Source organism: Podarcis vaucheri (assembly GCF_965113315.1).
Source record: "Podarcis vaucheri genome assembly, chromosome: 10".
NCBI lineage: Eukaryota > Metazoa > Chordata > Lepidosauria > Squamata > Lacertidae > Podarcis > Podarcis vaucheri.
In genome coordinates, this window is record NC_138748.1 from 28,782,141 (window position 1) to 28,799,245 (window position 17,105).

Here is a 17,105-nt window from a genome sequence, read left to right on the forward strand (position 1 = left end):
AAGTGAAGGGTTGAGCTTGCATACAAGTTAGAGAAAATACTTGATTATTCGTACCTGCAACATCAAATTCTATTTCCAAAGTGACCTTGCTGGTGATAGATGAGTCTCTAAGAAGCTGATTAGCTTCATCAAATGTGCTGTCTTCTGTCGGGATCCCATTTATAGCTAGTACTCTGTCTCCTATTTGTAGGGTGCCACACCTTGACACAAAAGAGAACAAATGAGCATTCGGACACAGGGGAGATCAAAGCCAAAATAAATGCACTTCTCCATAGAAGGGTAATAGAACAAACCCAACTTTCTCAATATTGTACATCTAAATTTATTCTCATGATTTTATTATGAGCACATTTGAAATGTACCAGTTAAGAAATTAATAATCCAAAACTCTGGTGTTTTAAAGATTTGATCTCAGCTAAAACTAAGCAGAGATAGATGTACTTTCTGCCAATTTAGAATCAAAAATATCAAGGTCTTTGAACTAAGATTTAGAATTCCATTAGGAAAAAAAATCTCTAATTAACATAGCTCCCAGTTGCCTGTCGGAAGTAATCGTCTAGATAAAGGCACCTTTACTTTTTGTTCTTCTCATACCTTATCAAGATTTTTTTTTTTTTAATCCCTTATTGTCAGGACAGGAAATTCACTAGCTACCACCAATTTTCTATAATTTGCCTAAAACCTGAAAATAACTAGGCCAAAGCACCCAGAGATAAGTTCTCAGCAATAAAAGTTAGGAGCAATCATTTCAAAGCAGCTCACCTTTCTGCTGGACTGTCAGCCTCAATATAGGAGATCAGAGGTGGAGATGACAAGGTCTCAGTAGCAAACACACTGCCCTGGAGCTGTATTCCAAATCCGACAATGGGGTCAGCTGTCAGCACTACTTCTGTAGTTTCTGTGTGGACAACCTGTCCAGCGAGGCCAACGGTGCTAGAAGCTAGTGACACTATAAAACACATCAATGGCATTTAGAAAGACGCAACACAAATTAAAACAATTTCTGGCACAAAACCCATCAATATATCAAGTACATCTAAGAGCCAGCTGCACTGGCTCCCGGTGGAGTACAGGGTCAGATTCAAGGTGCTGGTTTTGACTTTTAAAGCCCTTCACGGCCTAGGACCCTCGTACCTACGGGACCCCCTCTCCCGGTATGCCCCACGGAGAGCCTCAAGGTCCATAAATAGCAACACCCTAGTGGTCCCGGGCCCTAAGGAAGTTAGATTAGCCTCAACCAGAGCCAGGGCCTTTTCAACACTGGCTCCGGCCTGGTGGAACGCTCTGCCTCATGAGACCAGGGCCCTGCAGGATCTGATTTCTTTCTGCAGGGTCTGTAAGACAGAGTTGTTCCACCTGGCTTTTGGCTTCGAGCCAATTTGATTCCCTCCCCCTCTTTCTTTTTTCTTTCTCCTTTCTCCTCATGTGATGAGGCTGCATTTTAAAATTTTAATGTTTCAATATTTTAATGTTGTATTTTAATCTTGTTTTTAAGTTGTATTCATTCAACTTGTTTTTATTATTGCTTGTTAGCCGCCCTGAGCCTGGCCTTGGCTGGGGAGGGCAGGGTATAAATAAAAATAATAATAATTATTATTATTAAATGATTTCTATCTCAAAAACTATTTATTAGGATCAACACAGTGAGCAATATTTAAATATATTTTTTTCATACTGTTTTTCCATATTGTTGACAATTGAATTTTAATCTAGTTATTCACTGAATGATACATTTCTTCTGTAATCAAAGAAATAACTGCTATGTAATGGACCATCTGGAACTATTGCCAAATGACGATATGGTTTATTTAAAAACCCTTTTACTTCATACACAGGCACAAAGAAAGCAGAAGGCACTTTGATCTAGCTAGGGCCTCTATCAGTGCAGTAAGAAGGAAGGTAATCCACAACAGACCTTGAGAAATGAGCATATATCAACTGAATTTTGAACATTCTCCAGTCATTATGCATAATCCCCATCAGACCTGGGGGAATCTTGACTGCATTTCGTACATTCTCTGGGCAATATGCACATTCTGTAGTCAGTATGCACAGTCTCCAATAAACACTTTTTTTCTATTTCCTTTACAAAAGTGTGCACAAACACACCCACCACCTAGGGCTGCACATAATCCATGAGGATTATGTGCACATTCTCCATGAGACCTGGTGAATGTGCACAGTGGCTGGTTGTTATGCACATTAACCACACAACTTACATTCCCCTAAATAGATAGACACTAATGCTTGCCCAAGGCCAGTAATAAGCTACAATACATGAGGTATGAAGAACATACTTTAAACATTAAAAACTAAGAGTTTTAAAAATAATAATTAAGGAAAACAAACCAAGCCAAAACAAGTTTAATAAACACAATGACAGTGTGGGGTATCTTTAAGTTTTATGGCTGTATGTTTGAAAAAAGCTGCATAAGTAATGCAGCCACTGCAAACTTCTGTTAATAAAATGTTTATGGTTCCCTACACCACCAGAGTTTATTGCCAGGCATTTGTGAAGATCACATTAGGTATGCAGACTTTTCTACACAAAGGGCAATGAAAACTTTATAGCATCCTTCAGTCATACATATTCTAGACTCTTCCAAGGCAGATACATTCATTAAAACTTGCATTTTAAAATGTCTTGTTAGTAACTTGTTAGTACATCAAACCTTGAAAGTGCTACAGAAAGAAAGAGGGTATGTGCAACAGATACTGTGTGTTTGCGTATAAGTAACTATTTGCCAAATAATACATTAGGTTCTATAACAAGCACTACCAGGCTTCCACACTTCTGCTAGATGATGAAAACGGCTGGCTATTTGTTTTGATATTTCCAGTTAAGAGGAGCTCATAGACAAGCTAAACTTGTTGCCTTGGGTTGAAGGAGATGAAGTGTTAAATGTAAGCAGAAAACAACTCTTCTTATGTGTGGATTTTTAAGTATGGAAAATCTTATTGTCGGGACTTTGCTAATTGGTGGCTTCCCCTCTCCTCACCCCCCAACATGTAATTGATACAATAATGGTACATTAGTGGCAGATTTATATCAGAGCATCCACACATCCGTCTGCTTTATTAGTGTTCTGCAATGCTCCTCCCATGTTAGCCACAAACCTTTGTCGTTTAGAGGAGCATTCTTGTGCTAACGCTCAAAAAAGTGAGAGGAAAACAAATCCCAGAATATTTGTGGTAGCAAACTGTTAGATCGGTTGGTTGCTCGAGAGCAATCAGGCAATATGCTTCAATAATCTGTTTTAAAGCTTTCTTATTGATGATAAAAACCTTTAGAATGCAGAGCGCCACTATTCCGTGTCTTGCTCATTCACTGGCAGAATCTGAGAGTGGGCGGTCCTTAAACCTTCCCCAGCAGAGTAGTTTCTTGACACCCAGTCTGCGCCTTCCCTCTCTGCGCGGAAGCCTACTGCACAAGGAAGGCGTGGGTAACGGGGAACCTCTCTCCTCCCCACTTTGCCCAGGCAAGGGGTCCTGCCACTGCCCCACCTCCTCCGAGCCCTGCATCTCCTCTACACTAGAGGCGTAGCTACCTTCCTCCACTGAGGAAGTGCTGCTTCCCACGATCTTTGGGGGCTCTCTGTAATCCATCCGGCTTTTCCCCTCTCCCCCCTGAGCCGATGGCAGTTCCTTGACACAAACATTACAGGATTTTTAGCAAGGAACTACAGAGCGTGCACCTATTGCAAACAAAGCAATACGACTGCCCCAGAACCCTTACAGGCACAAATGGTCCCGAAAGTGTGATCATGTATAACCACCCCGATAACACCATGAGCACAAATCATGATGAATGCTCAATAAAAAGGACATCTGGAAGGGCCCTAAGTGTTTTCTCAAGCATTTATTGCTTCCTTCCACAAACATATAAACAAATAAGAGAACTGGAGAAAGCTTTTAGGGAAAACTTGTTTTCGATGTTTTAATCAACTGCTCATTTTTACAGCAGACACAATTAATTCCTGTGTGACACATCAGTTTTCCGTGAAAGGAGGCAAACAATTTCTAACCATGCCTATTTAATATTAGCAATAATACAAAAAAAAGTGTTTTGCAATGACTGGTGCATTAATGTGCGTAAGAAATATGTGAAAAGGGCTGTTATTGTTAATTTGAGCAAAGTAACCCCTTTACAGCATGGATTTGAATCAAGGAGTTTCAGAAAATATTCCTTGTAGCCTGTTGACTGGTTCACCCTAACAGCAACAAAAGATCAATCCACTAACAAAATAACTAGGCATAGTCAGTTAGCTTGGACCATATCTTGAAAAGTAATATGAATAACTTACAAATTAAGTTGGGTCAGGATTCTGTTAAGGGCAAAATTCAGTGGAATATCCTACCACCTACAGCAAGTAAAAACATTATGCTGACACTGTGCTCAGACATCACAGTGCCTTTACTACCAACTCAACAGGGATCATTCTATCTATAGTCCTGACAGTCACCTGCCACATCTTATAGCTCAAGAAGAACGAAATTTGTTTCGTTAAAAGTTGGTCTACTTCAAAGAATACTGTGTGATAGGACTTCATTTTTAAATCCTAGATTTTGCATTCTGGTAAACACTGGGTTTTAAACCTTTTGCCACACTAAAACAATACCCAGATTATGACTTGTAGATGCAGAACACACAATTAGATCATAGAGGGCAGAAGAAACCAAACCTCTTTGATTTGGGATATGGCGATGGAAGTACAGCATGTGGTCAAACACTAACTTTTGTCCTGCTGTAAAGCATCCCCTCTCACGGTGGCTCCTAACAGATCTGAATTTCAATGTGCTTTCATGTCATTTGTCAGATGCATTTAACAGCCCTGGCTTCATTATACATTAAAAAAACCCCTTTATGGTCACCTACATGAGCTTTTGAAGTCCTTCTTTTTCATCCTTCTTCTCATCATGGTGCCCCGTGGACTGGTAGAGTAGAGACTGCGAGGCAAAGTCCCCATGTTCAGGGAACTCAGACTGTATGCGCTCATGGAGGCCGGAGAGAAGGACGAAGATACGAGTGCTGTTGAAAGAGAGGGAATCACTTGGCACCAGGTGCTCTGCAATAGGGAGCTGGGGAATTGCATGCCCGCTATTGGCTGTTAGAAATCTAGACCCTGGTATGGCTCACGAGAACGGTTTGTGTGCATACAATAACAAAATCACAAACTATATTAAAAAAAAAGAGGCTGTGTAGCACATTCAGGGTCAGGTGAACCATACAAAACACCTGTTTGTTATAACAAACACACCATGTGCAGTCCTATTATGATACTTCCATCCAAGTATACAAGCAGCTCTTAATGAATGCCACTAATGTCAACCATTTTGTAGTTCAAAGTCAGCTGAATTCATTGTAAGTTGATCAAATGCTTAGATAAAAGCACCACAACAGGGTTACAGACACAGCTATGTGAATTAACGCACATTTAACGCGGTGAGTCTAGCAATGCATTCTTTGGAAAAGGTGATTTCTGACATTGGCTTTGAATTGGAAAAGGTTGCATTCTCTTATAAGGTACCGAACTGAGTTTTGTAAACCTTTTGGGTTATCACGTATTTCCCCCTTCTTTCTAAAGACCGGTTAAGTTAAGGCAGGGGAGGAAAAAAATGATGTCAGAAATAACCTCACATGATTGTGAGAAATCATGAGATGTTGCAAATTAACGAAAGCTTTCAAAGAATGAAAATGCGGTGGGGAGTATGAGAGGAAGAGGGTGAGGTAGAGTAAATTATGATGATGACGACAATAAATAATAATAATAATAATAATAATAATAATAATAATAATAATAATGTCAGGAGGAAAAAAAGCATGGAACATTACGAAGGCTTTTTGGAGGTGATGTTTTCTGGCATTTCAAAGCTGGCATCCTGCAATGGTCAGGGTGGTAGGTATTATAATGGTGATAGGTGAGAGTGCTGCTGTGGCTGTTGGCATAGGGATTCCATGTGAGTTGCCTGTTGCTCCTTTGAACCTTCGCTGCCCACCATGAAGGGATGAGAAGAAATAAAAAACAAACAAACAAAAAGGACCAGAGAAGAGGGAGAGGTAACTGGATTACATAAATTTAAAAAGGAATAGAAATAAAAGCAACCTGAAAAGAAAAAGAACACTGTTGCCTCCCCCCCCCCATAGAGATAACGCTAGAATTTATCCCAGGGATGGTGACCACTCATAGACTCAGAACTAATGGGTTTTGTGCCTCTTTTTTTTTTTTTAAAGTGATCGGTATTCAATCAGTTATTAATCTGCCTCTGCCCTTAGCTGCTATGATTAAACACTTAAAAGAACCCATTTGAGTCAACATTACCAGGATGCATGATCTACAATTAGTAATTAAGTTCTGAAAATATCCACCCATTTAAAAGAACTTGTATATATATAAAAATTAAAAATAAAACAAGGGACCATATATCAAGGCACCATGCACTGTAATTCAGAGTGTTTTACATGTCAGTCATTTCAATTTACTGCTTTGACATTTTAATTTTACCGGCATTCATCAGTGGCACTATATTATCCTGGACAACGAACTCCCAAGCATCAGCACAAAAATTCCATTTAGGCGACTTTATTTAATAAAAACAAAGCAGAAATCTAAAGTCATCATTTATTGTTCTGATGCATGGTTTTCAGACTGTTTTTGCCCACTGCAATAAAGGCGCATGATTCCTGATCCTAGTTAGTTTTGTGTCAGCTACACCTTAAACAAAAATTAAAAGAAGGGGGGGGGGGAGAGAACCTGTCAATTTACTACAGTCAGAAAATGATAACTGGTCTTCTTATAACATTTCAAACGATATCAACTGAAACTTGCAGCATAGGATATTCAACTCTAAGCAAAATAAAAAACTTCATCAGTGAATTTATGACAAGGGTCAAGGGAATACTCTTTGCAGGCCTTTTGTTTTGCAAATTTCGTTCTTGGGGTATTGCACTAGGGATAAAGCTTTAATATTTGGGCACTAACAAAATATATATAATACATATAACCCTATATAAAGCTAATGAGAATTCTATTATGAAAAGAAATAGGTAAGAAAAGGGATAAAAATGAGGAAAATCTAGAGTTATAAACTAAAAATAAGTCAACTAATTAAAATGTCTTCTGCCGCAAATGTGAAATATTATGTTAGAGCCAAAGGTTCCCTTCCCTTCAGTGATTTTAAAAGCAGGGATCCACCTGCTTAATTCTTCCTGCTATTTTATACGGAGGGCTTTTACTACGGAGATCCACATTATTTGAAGTACACGTGGGATTTGCCATACAAGGTTAAAGCATGCAGTGCTCCAGTTCAGAATTTACATGCCCTATTTCAGGGTGTTATTACATTTCCACCACTACTTCTATTTTTGCCTGCCGGTGCACACATCCCCAAAGTCAGTCAGCATTCTGTGCTCACTTTGCACAACCAACCTTCAATATCCTGTTTTGGGGATTTCCTCCTCAATATTTTTTTTTGCAGCTTTGTAAATCTTGGGGTCCCCCCAAATCTGCTCATACCTTCTTCTTGGTGAGGATTGTGCCATTTTGGGCACATAAGAGTCCATGCTCTTAGCACATAGAAGGGGTGGAGAACTCTATGGTCCCCTGGATGTTATTGGGCTACAACTCCCAACACTGGCTGGAGCTGAAGGGAGTTGAATCTGACAACATCTGAAGGGCCACAGTTTCCCCAATTCCTGATATAGAGGATCGGCAAACTTTCCTGGAGATGTATTAGACTTTAAAACCATCAAGCTGAGACGTTACACTGGCAATTCTGCAACAGGGGAGTGGAGGAAACAATATGTTTCTACAGAGCACACATAGAATGAATGGCAAGGGAGCCCTTATACATCTTGCAGTGCAACATGACACTGTTGAAGTGCTGGGGCAGCCAAACATTCCAAATGGGGTGAGGTATGTTTTTCCCTGTGCAATGAAAGCATGGCTGCCTTGGCCTGCAGCCTTAATGGAGCATGAAGATATGTGAACCAAAGAATGCCATAAGAAGAAGAAGAAGAAGAGTTTGGATTTGATATCCTGCCTTTCACTCCCTTTAAGGAGTCTCAAAGCAGCTAACATTCTCCTTTCCCTTCCTCCCCCACAACAAACACTCTGTGAGGTGAGTGGGGCTGAGAGACTTCAAAGAAGTGTGACTAGCCCAAGGTCACCCAGCAGCTGCATGTGGAGGAGGAGCCATCACATGTAACATTTTTTTCTCCCATTGAACCATCTCTTTGTGGAGCACGCCTGTGCCTATTGAGAGTGGTTAGTTAGCCGTATTATGCTCTGCCCTCAAGCTCTCTCTTTATTAAGGTATTAACACATTATCACTGCCCTTGGCAATAAAATATGCCATTAATTCTTAATAGTCCATCATGGATAACCCATCACTGTGTTTGCTACTGATTTAGAAAAAATATATAATTTTCCTTGAGCAAATTTAATTCTGGCCTCTTCTAGTAAACCAAGTGCATAATAATCCAATCCTAAATAGGTGTATATCGTATGATGCTGAATTTGAAAAACAGGTGGCATTACACACTTAGAATATACAGTCAGACCTTGGAAGTCAAATAGAATCCGTTCTGGAAGTCCGTTCGACTTCCAAAATGTTCGAAAACCATAGCATGGCTTCTGATTGGCTGTAGGAAGCTCCTGCAGCCAATCAGAAGCCGTGGAAGCCTTGTTGGATGTTCAGCTTCCAAAAATAGTTCGCAAACTGGAACAGTCACTTTGGGAGCCAAAACGTTCGAGAACTAAGCTGTTCGAAAACCAAGGTACGACTGTACTGTTTATTAATCAATTCTCTTTATAGATGAAGGTAAACAATGGATTATGTATGTTGCAAAGCGCATCCCTTTTCTTTGTAGGCAACTATGAAGTTCAAGATAATGCAAAATAACACATACCCTTGGATTTTAGAATTGTAGGAGCATCGGAATATAGCAAGCGGTCTTATACTGAGTCATCATTTGGTCCATCTGGCCTAGGATTATCCACACTATCTGATAGCTGCCAAGAGTTTCAGTTGGGGAGCCTTTTCCAGCCCAACTAGAAATACCAGGGATTAAACCTAGGCCCTTTCGCATGGAAGGCAGATGTTCTTACCACTGAGCTATGGTTCTTTTTTCTCTTGTCTCACAGAAGTTAAGGGCAGATTCCCAACTGACTCCTAAAATGCATTTGATTTCAAATAAATCTGACTTAGATATCATCAAGTCTATCTTTAGCATTAAATTCAAAGAGTAGTTCTGAGTAAACCTGATCAGAATTTGGCTAAAGGACTTTAAAAGCACGCTTGAAATTGAGGTTTTAAGAGTAGAAGACCAAAGAAACAACAACAACAAACCCACTTAAAATTTCCGTAACATCAACTTTCAAGAGTTCTTCCACAGGAAGAAACATGGAGAAAAGGATGGTGTTAAATGTAGAACTTCAAGTCTTCCTACCATGTTCTGGTCCCTTAAGAGCCAGCCTTGTCTGATGATGAGGAAGGATCTCTAGCTTGACATTGTCAGAAGTATTAGCCAAGAACTGTGTCGCTTCTGCCAATGTACAGTATTCCATGCTGGTGCCATCAATGGAGAGAATATGATCTCCTACATGTAATGCGCCACATCTGTGGAAGAAAATGTAGCACACTGTGATCTTTCCTTGGAGAACAAGGATTCACTTATTTTCAAATGCATAAACAGCTTCTTCTTTCTATTCTGCTTTTTTTTTATTAGAGAAAACTATCTGTAAAAGACTCATCAAACCTTTAGTGCAAATCTTTAAAATGATTGGAAGATTAGATTGCATTATTAATTAGGTTATAGTTGCAATGTTCTGCCAAAAACCAATGCAGGGAAATAGCCAAGTCATCACTCACAGGGCTTGGAACAAGCAGTAGAATAAGTGGGAGCTGCTTAGCTGAAGGAGGCTACCCCTTTACACAAGTGCCAAAAAGTTCATAATTTAATGAGTTATTTGAGAGTTATATAGGGCAGCCATACATCCAGATTTTCCTGGATATGTTGTCTTTTTAAGAGGTAAAATCACCATCCGGGTGGATTTTTAAAATATTGCAAAATGTCCAGATGATGATGATGATTATTATTATTATTCTTCCTTTTTTTGTAGTGTCTCCTGGAGGCTGCCAGGCCCGACATGGCCTTCCTGGGATGCAAGCAGAACTCTACTCATGCAATGAAGTGTTCCTGCCCCTGCTTCCTCACTCCAGCCCCTAAAGGCAAGATGGCATAAGAAGTGGCAAGGAGGAAATGGGCATAAACTGGATGCAGAAGTGTCTTTCCGTTTACACGGGAGACCTTTGGATCCAAGCTACTGGGTTTCTTTGTCTTGCCTATTATTTTTGCTGTAATCCACAAGCTATGCAGGGCACTTCTAACTGCCCTAATTGCTTCTTCTCAGAGTAATAGACTCAGCTGCTTGATTATATTGTCAGATGGAAACCAGGTGGGTTACATACCATGGAGAACTCTCCTGCTGCACTCACCTGTCTGCAATACTTGCAGATTTTATTTTGTCTATGATGATCACTTGTTTGCTACAGCACATCGAGGTAGATAGTGCAACTCCCAGAGCGGAACCAGCAGTTTTGGCCACTTCGACAAGCAGCGGCCCAGAAGCTGTTGCTACCGAATCTGTAAAAAGCAAAGGTTATTGTGGGTGATCACACAGGGTCCTTGGATGTTTAACGGTCTATTGATCCCTGTGCCACCACTGTGACTGCTTCCCCGCTGCCACCAACCCGTTACCCTAGGGTAAAACACTGAGTATCTTAACTTTAGTTTCTTTACCGGCCTATACCTTCCTAATACCTTCTGACTGATTATCTCAACTGTTTGACTGACTCCTCTTAAATTCTCTCCCTCTCTCACACCAGACTAGCCCAACCCACAGACTTATCTTCCCTGTCTCTTCTAACTCCAGACTGTCTTCTCAACCACCCTAACTCCTTACTCCCCCCAAAACCCTCTGTGCTTAAACCTTATATACAATTCACTCCACTCCTTGGGTTCCCATTGGTTAGTCATTTTACAATTAGTTAACCCTTTCCTTATGAACCCAGTATGATGTCACACACCTAGGAGGGCAAACGCCACAGTTGTCCTTAAGACTGCATCTTTCTTTCATCTTAAAGTTATTGATTAACCAATTAATCAAAACGGGGTTTCCAAAACAAAATGTTTATGTGCATTTCCTCCCCCGCCAGAAGTTGCCAGGAAAATATTTTGGTACTCTGTGTCAGGCTGAATTTGACTTTGGAACTTGATGTCTTAAAAAATGTTGACTTCAGCACCAGGAATGAGGGCAGGGAAGCATGAATGATATTTGCTCCACTGAGGTTTGCATTTATAGTAGTCTCAGTCTTCTTGTGTAATGCTGCACTCAGATACCAGTCTCACTACATCTTACTGAGCAGTTAGTTAGTCTTGAAGCATTAAACCTGAGGAGGTAACAATCAGCACAATCTGTGCCATATCGCCTGTTTTGGTCTGTGCCGCTTCTTCTAATCATGTTACACCCCGGTGTGCTGTTTGGGCTAGCAGCAATAAGCATACAGAATAGCACAGGATCTGAGAAGCACAGGATGCTGAATTAGCACAACTGACGGTCACAATGCCATCTGTCTGGCATCCCTAGATAGGCAGCTGTTACAAACAATTCAACTTAAGGGAACCCTACATATTATGCTATTTACACTTCCCTGCCCTCTTTAAAGCACTTACTTAAATTAGCCAGAGACAGTTTCCTGATCAAAATTGTGCCCACTGGCTGCTATTTGTCCCTGCAGGTGTGCAGCTGTATCTCCCCCCCCCAATGTTCTCCTTGCCTGCCTTTCCCTACAGCTGCTCTTTATCACATAGTTCTGTAATTTAAGGTAGCCATATACTATATTTTTTGCTCTATAAGACTCACTTTTTCCCTCCTAAAAAGTAAGGGGAAATGTGTGTGCGTCTTATGGAGCGAATGCAGGCTGTGCAGCAATTCCAGAAGCCAGAACAGCAAGAGGGATTGCTGCTTTCACTGCGCAGCGATCCCTCTTGTTGTTCTGGCTTCTGAGATTCAGATTTTTTTTTCTTGTTTTCCTCCTCCAAAAACTAGGTGCACCTGATGGTCTGGTGCGTCTTGTAGAGCGAAAAATACGGGATTTCATGTAACATCTAGTTGGGACCTAAACAATGCTTGGAATTTGATTTTGAGAGTCATGGGCGCTACCCAAAAGTGTTCCCCAAGAGTGGCTGGGGAAACTCAGCCAGATGGGCGGGGTATGAATAATAAATTATTATTATTATTTCATTTCATTACTAACAACAAATGACATTCCTACCCACGCCATGTCCTTGTTTGGACCCATGAACCTAAATCTAGCACTAAGTTTGTATGGAGGAGACTTGCAAGAAAGCCAAACAAAGCGAGTCTTCAGATTTCAAGTGGAGGGAGGAGGAGGGTGAGAGGCCACACTTGGAATCTTTAATAACTCCAGAAACTGAGGGGGAAATGCTGGAAAAGGGGCTTGGGGACTGGCAGAATAAAGGCAGAGCAAGCCAACGAGGAAAAAACAGCAATGTAAGGTGCTGTGGGTTAAACCACAGAGCCTAGGACTTGCTGATCAGAAGGTTGGCGGTTCGAATCCCCGCGATGGGGTGAGCTCCCATTGCTCAGTCCCTGCTCCTGCCAACCTGGCAGTTCGAAAGCACGTCACACTGCAAGTAGATAAATAGGTACTGCTCCGGTGGGAAGGTAAACAGCGTTTCCGTGCGCTGCTCTGGTTCTCCAGAAGCGGCTTAGTCATGCTGGCCACATGACCCGGAAGCTGTACGCTGTCTCCCTTGACCAATAAAGCGAGATGAGCGCCGCAACCCCAGATTCGGCCACGACTGGACCTAATCGTCAGGGGTCCCTTTACCTTTAAAAAGGCACAATACAAGGTATTTAAAAGACCCGAGGAGAGAGAAAAGAATGGGAGCAAATGGTGATCTGTCTGCACTCAACTAAGGAAGGAGCAAACTGAATCCTGGAAGTCCTGTATTCCAAAATGTTGCTGCCTGTCTTTGACCTCAGGGCCATTCTGCTGAGTTTTCATTGTAGGCAGAGGCAGAGGGCAGCAGAGTACACTTGTCCTGGGCCTTGGAGAGCTAAGCAGGTAGGGGCCCCCCACCAGGGACCGGCTGCTTTTTTGTTTGAGTTTATAACTTTATTCTAACAAGGTTCCTGCCTCAGGCATCTGACAAGCTCTGCACAGGCCTAATTGCAGGAATGGGAAAACAAATAGGAACACGGATATCCTGCCACACAGCAAGGTTACCACTTCTGCAGGAAGGTCTCCCTCCATTTGTTACATCTAGACAATCTTTGAGTTAGGACTGACTACAGTGGTACCTCGGGTTACATACACTTCAGGTTACAGACTCTGCTAACCCAGAAATAGTGCTACAGGTTAAGAACTTTGCTTCAGGATGAGAACAGAAATTGTGCTCCGGTGGCGCAGCAGCAGCAGCAGGAGGCCTGATTAGCTAAAGTGGTGCTTCAGGTTAAGAACAGTTTCAGGTTAAGTACGGACCTCCGGAACGAATTAAGTACTTGACCTGAGGTACCACTGTATACAGATAAGTCCTATTATAATGGTGCACCAGGAACCCAAATCAAGCAGACCAGGTGAGCAAGCACTGCCACCAAATTAGAGAAAGCAGAAGTCAAATAATGGAGTACGGGTCAAGGAAGCAAAACTAAATACGAGAAAGAGAGATCAGAAGACGATAATCAAGTGTATCTCCCCCGACAGAGACAGATTAGTTTATCATATGCAAGTGAAAAAAGCATGAGTATGAAAAATGAACCATACAGATATGAATTATTCATGAGCAAAAGATGTTTCAGTCATTAAAGATATTTACACCATGACTAAAGCACTTACACACTATGTTGATTTATCGGTTATGTAATTACATAAGATATGCTGATGAATGTTTGCACGGAAAACACTCCTAGATTTTTATTTCGTTAATAAGTTCCCCCACTTTTGAACATTGCATCTCAATCAGGACACAAGACTTTGATTAAAGCCTCCCAGAGGTACTGAGATTACCTTTGGCATGCTAATAACAACCTTGCCTTATTCAGCTAAACAACAGGGCATTTCCTTCCTTATCACAAACATAAGAAGGGGGGGGGGAGATATTGTTAACATCTCACTCACACAGTGTGGCATACAGATTTGGTTTGTAAGAATCCAAACAAAATGAGGCACCTCCTAACCCTTTCAAATGCTCTCAGAATATTATGTTGGTTCTCTGTGTTTAAGAAGGAGGTGGCTGTCACAACACATTTATATAAGTGATCACAGTCGAATACAATAATCTATAAAACTCTATTTAATAGAGAGGATGGGGGCACAGGGAAGAGACACCAAAGCTCATTCAGAGAAGCTGTTACTATTGCCCATGGCAACTAGAGTTATTCTACCTGTTATTTAGAAAGCTGATGTATTTCCTATTGCTAGCATGAATAGCAGATGAGTCATTCTTGTTGAATATAATCCACCAAGTACAGGAATAAGAGTGTTTGCACAAAATGTGTACAAGATTATATGAGATTGTGGAACAATGTAGATCAGGAGTCGTCTTTCAGGGTGTGTTTTTTAATAATAAAAAACTACAATTCCCATCATTCTCTACTGTATGCCATGCTGGCTGGGGCTGATGGGAGTTGTAGTCCAAAACATATGGTTGGCTACCTCTGATCTAGATCACTTATCAGAAGGTTTGTAAAATCACCAACCACTTGATGGGAATATTGGTATTAATAGGGAATAGTCTAAGTGTGGGAAACCTTTATTACTTAGCAAAATGTTGCTGGAATACAATTCCCACCATCCCCATGCTAGCTGGGGCTGATGGGAGTTGGAGTCCATCAACATCTGGAGGATCATAGGTTTCCCACCCCTACTGTAGACCTTCCCACAATCCCATTTCTAGACTGGCTGTGGCTTCTCTGGATTACAACTACCGAAATATCTAAGATGGAAATCCAAGATGTGACTATTTCACCTGTTTAAAACTCATGTTTTCAAAGTTATTTGCTTTAGTTAATTGTAAAACAAAACATCTCTTGCCTTTTTAATGTTGACTTTTAAGAGCAAATAAAATAAGATACAAGTAGAAAGCACTACATTGTAACGTGACTAGTATAGATAAAGAAGACTGCTGTAAATGAATTATGCTTTCAACAGATAGGTTTCGAAAGGATGTGAATCGTGGATGGAGAACAAAGCCACAAAAACGAACATTCCTACAATCATTATCTGCTTTCAGGTGCAATCAATGGAAACTCAAAATTAAAGTGTTCTATATATATCATCCAGGAGCATGCTGAAATAATGGATTAAGAATGACAAAACTTTTGTCTGAGCCAAGTGTCTGAAGGACCACCATTAATAAATTATAATTCTAAAACCAATGCTTAATCATATGCCAATAAAATGATAAAATATACATTTTTAATGCAGTGCTGGAGCTCATGTTGGCCTGTAAATCATATAAGCAATTGATCTGGGTGCCTATATCCTTAATATAAGAACAGTGGTTAGGATAAGACATTCTGCACATGCTCAAAGGTCCCCTCCTTTCTACTAGCTTATCAGTGTTCCAACCATGGCAGCAAAACTCCTGCATTCATATTTACCCTGGTTCATATTCATTTTTGCCCAACAGGTACATTTTAGCTAGGAGTAAATGAAACAGATACAGTGGTACCTTGGGTTACAAAAGCTTCGGGTTACAAACACTTCAGGTTACTAACTCTGCTAACCCAGAAGTAGTTGCTCCAGGTTGCGAACTTTGTCCCAGGATGAGAACAGAAATCCTGCACCGGCAGTGCAGCAGCAGCGGGAGGCCCCATTAGCGAAAGCGCGCCTCAGGTTAAAAATGGTTTCGGGTTAAGAACGGACCTCTGGAATGAATTAAGTTTATAACCTGAGGTACCACTGTAGTTACATACATAGAAACCCTATGTACTTGTATATTTTCACCACAATCTTTGGCAAAATGAATCAATTCACTTTTCAGCTGAGGTGCAACCAAGTTGATAAGGATGCTGTGTAACTTCTGTATGGAACATGAGAAGTTTCGGCTGCTTCACAGCAGGAAACTGGACAAATTCCATGATTCTAAAATACAGTGGTACCTCGGTAATTCGTTCTGGAGGTCCGTTCTTAACCTGAAACTGTTCTTAACCTGAAGCACCACTTTAGCTAACGGGGTCTCCTGCTGCCGTCATGCTGCCAGAGCACGATTTCTGTGCTCATCCTGAAGAAAGTTCTTAACCCGAGCAACTACTTCTGGGTTAGCAGAGTCTGTAACCTGAAGTATATGTAACCCAAGGTACCACTGTAAACCTGTGAATGGGGTGGTGCCAAATGATATTGATGGACAGACTTACCTGCTAAACCATGAACCAACATATTTTGGATGTCTCTAAAGGCTCACTGCAGAAGGAATCTAAGAGTAGATACTTTCCCCCATTCTCTACTCCCCCAGTTTCCCCCCAACAGGCACACCTGCTCTTTCCTCAGCAACCTTTTGCTATACAAGACGCAAATTCCTTCCTAATCTGTCTTGCATTAGCGGTTTAACCTTTTGAGAGCGACAACTTGTGCTATGCCACAATATACCAACAAGAGCCTGAGCTTTCTGTGTTGCTAGGCTGCATTTGAGTGGTCCTTCATGCAAATGCACTTGCTTTAATCATCATATAATTTTACTAGCCTAGCCTGAATGCCAAGTAGATAAATCAGTGAAGCCTGGTTTTTCCTTATCTCTACAGAGACAACACCTTTTTAATGTAACAACGTCTACTATACAGTGAGGAGTATATTTTTTCTAATGCGAAAAACTGACAAGAAGTTTGCATGTCTCTGAATACTCTTTCCTTAACCATGCTACATCACTGCAGTGGAATATGGTTAATACACATTTACATATTTATTTTTAGGTAAAAGGGTAGAGATGCCCCCCTATTTAATTGCACATAGATTATACAGACTAATTTACCTTCAGTAAAGGTCATGATTACACCATATGCAGTATTCACGTAAGTGTT

At 40.9% G+C, this 17,105-nt stretch overlaps 1 protein-coding gene across 18 annotated transcripts in view; it reads right to left on the minus strand.

The window, feature by feature from the left end:
* GRIP1 (glutamate receptor interacting protein 1) overlaps positions 1-17,105 on the minus strand; it is a 331,858-nt gene that overhangs the window by 27,684 nt on the left and 287,069 nt on the right. For 11 of the 18 annotated variants that reach the window (XM_082239507.1, XM_082239522.1, XM_082239516.1 and 8 more), the window contains 6 exons: positions 10,498-10,645; positions 9,449-9,618; positions 5,834-5,989; positions 4,877-5,029; positions 763-949; positions 55-200 (listed from right to left, as the gene is read on the minus strand). In XM_082239507.1, the coding sequence (XP_082095633.1) occupies positions 55-200; positions 763-949; positions 4,877-5,029; positions 5,834-5,989; positions 9,449-9,618; positions 10,498-10,645 (960 nt within the window). The remainder of the gene's footprint in view (positions 1-54; positions 201-762; positions 950-4,876; positions 5,030-5,833; positions 5,990-9,448; positions 9,619-10,497; positions 10,646-17,105) is intronic. The other 7 variants (XM_082239511.1, XM_082239515.1, XM_082239509.1 and 4 more) reach the window with 1 other exon arrangement.